General features: G+C 45.4%; 1 protein-coding gene across 1 annotated transcript; it reads left to right on the top strand.

Annotated features, from left to right (window-relative positions):
* Positions 1–211: 211 nt before the first annotated feature.
* On the top strand, positions 212–7447 carry Gpr15lg (G protein-coupled receptor 15 ligand). Its single transcript, XM_027939936.2, has 3 exons — positions 212–483; positions 2371–2445; positions 7323–7447. The coding sequence occupies exons 1-3, from the start codon at positions 414–416 to the stop codon at positions 7445–7447; spliced, it is 270 nt and encodes an 89-aa protein (XP_027795737.1). The 5' UTR covers positions 212–413.

Raw genomic sequence — 7447 nt, 5'->3', positions numbered from 1 at the left:
GCATTGCAAAGGGTTTTATGGTCCTTATCCCAGCTTCATCTGAGGAATGAGCAGGAAGACATGCATATGATTATTCCAGATACTAAAAGTTAATGTTCAACCCTAGGAAGTGGCTCTCCCCCTATAACAGGAGTTTCCCGCTCTGACCACTGAAACCAGATCAGGGAGCTCAGGGGCTAGGCATTTACAGTTGTCTGTGTTACAGGTCACTAAATGCTCCTGACTTCTCAAAAAACTGAAAGTTTCCTCTTGGGAGGAGCTGATTGTACTCTTCAGGACTTTCAGTGCTGCTGGTGCCCTGCCCATTGGGAAACGCCTCTCCCTGTCACTCTCTATAAATGCCGTAGTGGCCCTGAGGGAAGCCTTCTGCAGCACAGCTCCAGCTGAAGACTTGAGACTCCAGTCACCTCACCATGAGGCTTCTAATACTTTCCAGCCTGTTCTGTATCCTGCTTCTCTGTTTCTCCATCTTCTCCTCAGAAGGTAGGGCTGCCCCCCTGGGGTGCTAGTACCTGAGGTACTACCTGAATTCTAGTTTCTAGGAAGTTTCCAAACAGGAACTGTTGGAGTTCAGGCTTTGGCAGGCAATCCTGCACAAGACAGGCTCTTGCTCCTGAACCCATGCAGTGCCTCTATCCATAGTTAGCACCAAACAGGTGGCTTTGGGGCTTCAGGACCTACAATCTCTTTCAATAGCTCCAACTCCCCCAAAAAAGACAGCCTAGGTGAACCATCGCACTTACATGCAAACCCAAGATCTCCCAGCTAGATTGCTGCACGTGAGTCCAACCTGTCTAGAAAATCTGGAGCCACTCTGTTGGATCTGTAGCATGGCTGGGGCAGAGCAAATTAGTGCTGAATGAATAATTAATTAGTTGACTATCTGAATTTGAACATCCCAAACATCTTGCACAGGCAGATGGGATGAGGGTATGTATGAAATGGGGATAGATATGGGGCACATTTATTCATGTTCAGAAGTGGGGAGCATGATCTTTCCACCCTTGTGGATGTGAATATTTAGCTCCCCTGCCTTTCTTCATTTAGATAGCTGAATATTTCGGGCTTTTTCTCTTACCTGATACTCTAGAAACTACCAAGTTTTTTTTTTTTTTTTGTCTCAATGATTTTGGTTATTTCAACATTTATTAGAGCCAGGGATGTAGAAATATGTAAAGGGGAGAAAAACACCCATGATTTCATGATTCAAGAATAACCATGTTCTGGCCACGAATGGTGGTGCACACATGTAATCCCTGCAGCTTGGGAGGCTGAGGCAGGAGGATTGAGAATTCAAAGCTAGCCCCAGCAACTTAGTGAAGCGCTAAGCAATTCAGTGAGACCCTGTCTCTAAATAAAATACAAAATAGGGGGATGGGGATGTGGCTCAGTGGTCGAGTGCCCCTGAATTCAATCCCCTGTATAAAAAAAAAAAGTATAACCATTTCAATATTCTGTTTATTTCTTTTCAGTCTTATGTGCATCTTTTTTTTAATTGCTAATATCTCTATATGGTCAATATTTGGTCTTTTTGTATTATAAAAACTTGTTTACTAAGACTTTAAACAATCTATATGTGATGTTACTTCACTGGGAAAAAGCTTAAACCTTTAAAATACAAAACTAAGAAATGTATGAATGAGCAAACATGAAAAATGTTGCTGAACTGCAGTGGATAAATAACAGAAAACACAGCTGATGGCATTTGTTATAAATGATGGCCTTCAAGCCTTCAACTTAAAATCATATTTCTGACATAAGCAGAAATATATTTTTGGATATCTTAGAGGTCACCAATGCTACTCTAATGGCAACTCAATAAGGATGAATATATTTCTCCATAAAGCTTCCTATTATTCCATTTAGGACTATCTATGGCAGATCCCAAAATTGACATTATTTTCAATATATAATATAATATATAATATAATAGTCTCATGTATAATTTGCCATCAAGTGAGTGAGATAGCACAAATTTATGTGCTCAGACATTTAGATGGTTCAAAATGTTGCACTGTAGTAAGTATATGTAAAAGAAAAAAAAAAAACGTGTACATAAAATATTTCCTATACTTAGGATTCTTAGGCTAGATTGCCAGGGGAGACTGTGTGGAAGGGCATGGACATTTCTGGGCCACAGAATGGTTCTTCGGACAGGAAAATGAGGAGGACATATTCTGAGGGCATAGCCATCTTCCAACATTGACTTTATTATTTCTGAAAACTAAAATACAGCAAAGTTCACCCTTTCCCTCACATAGCCTGGCTCATCCTGAGTTTCCTGAACCTGGGTCTCCCTGCCCAGAACCACCCCAGGGTACCCCCAAGTGCACTAAAGGAGTGTCTGGGCTTTTTTGTATCCATCCTCAGGGAAAAGGCATCCTGCCAAGTCCTGGAAACTCTGCTGCCACAGAGTTCCTGCTCTCAACCTGACAACCCAGAAAGGTAAGTGCTCATATCTGCTCATACCTGGGGTTAGGGAATAGCTCCAGTGGGTCACGGAACAGGCCAGACACGTTGATCAGCCCCCACCTGAGCCTGGTGTGAGGCCCTGGTACAGAGGGGGCCACCAACAGGTATGATCTTTGCCTCCTAGAGCTTAGAGGGAACAAATTAACCATTTCAAACTGAACACATTCTATCAAGGAAAAGCAAGAAATGGCATGGGGTGTACCTGTCCCTTGGATGGGAGGTGTCAGAGGAAGTGAGATTTAAGAGACCCCATGAAGGGCCAGGAACCCTGCCTCAGACCATGGAGGTTGATGGTCCAGAAAGAGGCAGCAGTGGCATTGAAGGCCTGGAGTGAGCTAGAAGAAGACATAGAACACAAAAAGGAGCTGGGGGGGGTGGGGCCAAAGGTGCTTATGGAATCTACAAACCAAGGGTGCCCGACTGCAGCAATGTGGACCTGACGCACAGGCCAGCAGTGCAAGCCACCTGCGGGTGGATGGGGCATGCAGGTGCCAGGAGCTTCAGCCTGGAGGGGCACATTGCAGCCCCCAAAGATGCAGGCTGCCAATATCCAGGCTCCATTCCTAGGCACCCAGATGGAGGCACCCAAATGGGCTCCGTGCTCAGAGTGAGGCCTGGAAGAGCAGATCTACCCCCATTCTAGGGCCCGTGCTTTGACTCAATACCCTCCCCATAGATTCCAAGGAGGCCCCGGCCCTTCTTGCCTCTCTAAGGCTATAGCCCCCAAAGCCCATGACTAACACTAGAGCCTCATGCCTGACTTAGCAACCAAGAGTCCCACCCACCCCAAAGGGAAGCTCAGATGTGGATAGGGGTGAGGGGTGGGGAGTGAGACATGACAGCTCCAACCTCAAGCTACTTCTCTCCAGACGCTGAAAACCTCTTCTTTCCAGCTGGCATCACACCCAGCTGGGGCTGGGTAAAAATAATCAGTTCTCACACGCACACCTCGCACATTGCAAAACCGCAAAGAGAATGTGAGGCATCTGCCCAGGCAAGGTGAAGGGTGAGCACAGGCTCACTGTAACTCTGCTCCCCCAGGCCTGCTGGGGAGGAACACTTCTATGAGTTGCAAACCTAGGCCCCTCTCACCCCTCCCCAGCATGGGATGCTCAGAAGCTGTCAAGAATAGACCATTGAGGGGTGGTGTTGTGCCCACTCACACACACACACTTACACACTACACATACAGAGGCACGCAGACACATACACAAAAACACAGACATACATACTACACACACATATATGCACACTACATACACATGTACATGTGCCACACATTACACACCCAGATACACACAAACTCATACACACACACACACACACACATATATACAAGTACACACAGTTCATAGGAAACATGGCCAGGTTCACCCTTTGTGCACAGTACAAAAGTAGTCCCTTTGTTAGTCATATAACACTTTGGAAAAATAACCTAGGGCTGTGACTTCTAAGTTGAGACTGAATTTCTTCAGGTGTATATATATATTTTTTTTAATTTCCACTATAGAAACATATAAACAACTTTTAAACATATTTCCAGGTTCTTGCCATGTGATCGCATTTAAATCCTTGCTACCACCCTAGGGAGGTCTTGTCACCATTGTATAGATTGGAAAACTGTGAGGCCCAGTAGGAAACTGGGCAGAGCCGAAAGCCAGGCTCTGTGCACCTCTTTCCACTACAATTACCTGTCTTTTCCTGGGAGGGAAAGTCTCCTGTAGCATGGGTTGGATGACACGGCACGCCAAGCTGGACCGCAGACTTCTTAGATGAAAAGTGCCATTCCGGTTGGCATCTCAGCTCCCCACCCACTAGATCCATGTCCTTGAGCAGGTCCCCAGCCTTGCTAAGCCTCAGTCACCTGCCCTGTGAAAAGGTATGATAAGTGAATCTGCATGGGGCTGCAGTGAGGAGTCAGTGGGGCACTTGGCATCAAGCCTGACTCCCCCCCCCAACCCCCACTCTTACCATGGAGTTAGGCTGGACCCTGCCTGCTTCCACTGGGGCAGGAGAGCGATGATTCCCATGCCAAACACCAAAGCTCACGCATTCTTGCCCAGGCTTGAGGGTTCCACCCATTATCTTCCGGGACCAACACTGGGATTGAGAGAAAAGGAGGGAGAAAAATGAATCAGGGTGTTGTGTAACTGAGAGCAGGATTTTGGGGTGTGTCAGGTTCCTGGAATCTAGCCTCATGGAATCCAGCACATGGACATATGAAAGCGCCTGTGCCTCCATCTGCAGTCAAGAAATTAATACAGGGCTGCCAGCACCAGCTGTGACCCACACCTGGATGGCAGCTGCTCCTCATTCTAAAGCCTTCTCTGGGCACTGCTTTATATCTAAGTGCTGCGTGAAACTCACAGGAGTGTCGAGATATGGAAGGCCCACGACTCTGGGTTAAGGCAAAAACCATCTCCAAAAATTAATGTGAAAAAATGGTGGATTTGATGAATTGACTCCATTTACCAATTTCCTGATAAAAAGTCTTTCTTAAAGATTTACAAAATTAGAGCAATCTATATAGCAGCATTGTCATAATATTTTTTAAAACGAAACATTCAATATACTAACTCTGTTGGCTTGAAGGGGCATCAGACACTGGCCCTGAGATGCAAAGCTGTTCTGGTTTAAACTAGGGTCAACTGATGGCTGCTTAGGACCTGGGGAGCCCTGTGGCAAGACTTGAGAGATTGCCCAGATACTGGGAGTCCCATGCCCCTCTCTGCTTCAAAGTTCAGCAAAATGATTCAACCCACAGTAGAAGACTCATGGTGGATGAGAGATTCCTCTCCTACCATGCAGTTGTCTCTGTCTTTAGGAAGGACCTCAGACAGGAGGGACAAAGATTGCCCACTGAGAAACACATGTGGTGGCTTCAGGGTTTCAGCAACAGTATCAGAATAGACATGAGGACCCAGAAGTAGAGACCCTGGAGGAGGTGGACAGAGCCCTCAGCCCTGGGGACCCACCAGAGGGACTGCAAATCTGTGGTCTTGCTTCCTGTAATGATGTCCATTAACTGTAACTGCCTTAAAAACACCCCCAACTTGAGTGACCCAAAGCAGTAAGTTGTTGTTATTTTCCATGCCACTGCAGGTCAGCTAAGCATTCCTTCTAGTCTCGGCTGGTCTTGTTCATTCTTCTAAGGTTTAGAGAGGCAGCTTTGTGGATCTCGGCTGGACTCCTTCATGTGTTTGTGGGTTGAATAGCTGTTAGTTCAGGAGAGTCTTGTTGTAACAACTGGATTTGCTTCCACGTGGTCTTTCTTCATTCAAACTAGCCCAGAATGTTCACAAGAAGGCTGCAGGGATCCACCATTTGGGAATGGGAACGTGGAGGCTTCCTCAAGGGGAGGCTCAGAAAACACCCACCTTCATGTCCACCCCGTGCTATTGGCCAAAACAAGTCACAAGACCAGCCCAGATCTTAGGAACAGGGAAATAGATCCTAGACCTTGATGGGAGAAGTTGCAAGAGAAGGGCGGAGAATGACCACCTATTCCCAATCAATCAACTGTGATGTTTATTGTAGGACGCAACAATGACACTTGGGATCTACAGGTGGGGACAGAGCACAGAGGGGGTGGGCAGTGGTCAGGACATCATGGGCCATCAGAAATGCTGGTGGAAATACTCATGACATGGTGTCAATGGAAAAGAATAAGTTATGTATGTTCATGATTATCACCACAGAAAGGTGAAAGTAATTTCAAGTAGGAAGTAAAAAAATGGAAAGAAAATCACACCAACGTTAGCACTTACTTATGATTAATACATGAGGTTGTGGATGAATTATGAGAATTAAACTTATTTTTTACGTAGCAAGAGCTTATATAGCAGTTACTAGTTGTCATATTTACATCTGCTAACACATCTAATCCTCACAATAATCCTAAAAGTCAGATGCTTTTACTATCCTTATTTTCACCGATGAGGGATCAAAACCCAGATAAGTTATGTAACTTACTAAAGGTTACACATCTAGTAAGTAAATGGTACAGCTGGGCTTTGAGTCCAAATAATTTAGCTCCAGATTCTGTTATTAACTTTCATACAACAGTGCATGTAGTAGTAATCTGGAATCAAGAGAGAAAGAAGAATCTCATTACCATAACTTAAGAACATTTCTCATTCATGTTTTCTTTGTTATTATTATGCAAAAAAGATTTGCCTGGGTTTGTTTTTATTGTACTTCACTTTAAAAATCTTTAATATTAACCATAATAAGCAATTTTCTTTATGTTGCTACACATTTTTTATAACCTCGGGGTTTCTATCATCATGAGGTATCATCACTAATTATCCATAAAGATCACAGGATACACTATTAGCAGCATTTTTTTCTGCTATTAAAAATAATATGAAGAATAGTTTAATGCAAGCAGTATTTCCTTTCTTGTGGATTGTCCTCCTGTAAATAGGACTGGTTTGCCAATGATGCAAATGCAGCTCTGGAACACATGTGGCCTGGCACTTGCTGCCTAGGAGGAGACAGTCTGGGGGTCCAAGGGCTGCACGTCCATGTGGCAAGCCCTCGGGCCACAGCCTTCACAAACAGGCCTCCTGGACCCAGGCCAACTCAAGTGTGCTCTGCCTGGTATAAGTCACCTTCTCTCCACCTTCTGCCAGTAAATCAGAGTTCCCCAGACTCCCCCAACATGACCGAAACCATCTGGGGTAGTCATGTTTGCCATGAAGGGCCCTTTCTGGGCCTCCCGTGAGGAGGGGAAGGTCTGATTTTTTGCTTTGATTTTTTTTTAAAAAAAGTTTGTGCTTGGAATAAGTCTTAATTATGTTTCTCTCTCTCTTTCTCTCCCCGCCCCACCTTTGCTCCCCACTCTCTGCCTTCCTGTCCTCATGCCTCTACCCATTGCTCCTCCCCAGGAAACCGCATGAGGCTCTGCAGAGTGTGCAAGCTCAAGCCAATGTCACAGTCTTGGGTGGTGCCTGGGGCTCTCCCGCAGGTGTAG

The sequence above is a fragment of the Marmota flaviventris genome, chromosome 4, assembly GCF_047511675.1.
Source record: "Marmota flaviventris isolate mMarFla1 chromosome 4, mMarFla1.hap1, whole genome shotgun sequence".
Lineage (NCBI taxonomy): Eukaryota > Metazoa > Chordata > Mammalia > Rodentia > Sciuridae > Marmota > Marmota flaviventris.
This window is presented reverse-complemented; position numbering and strand designations above follow the sequence as displayed.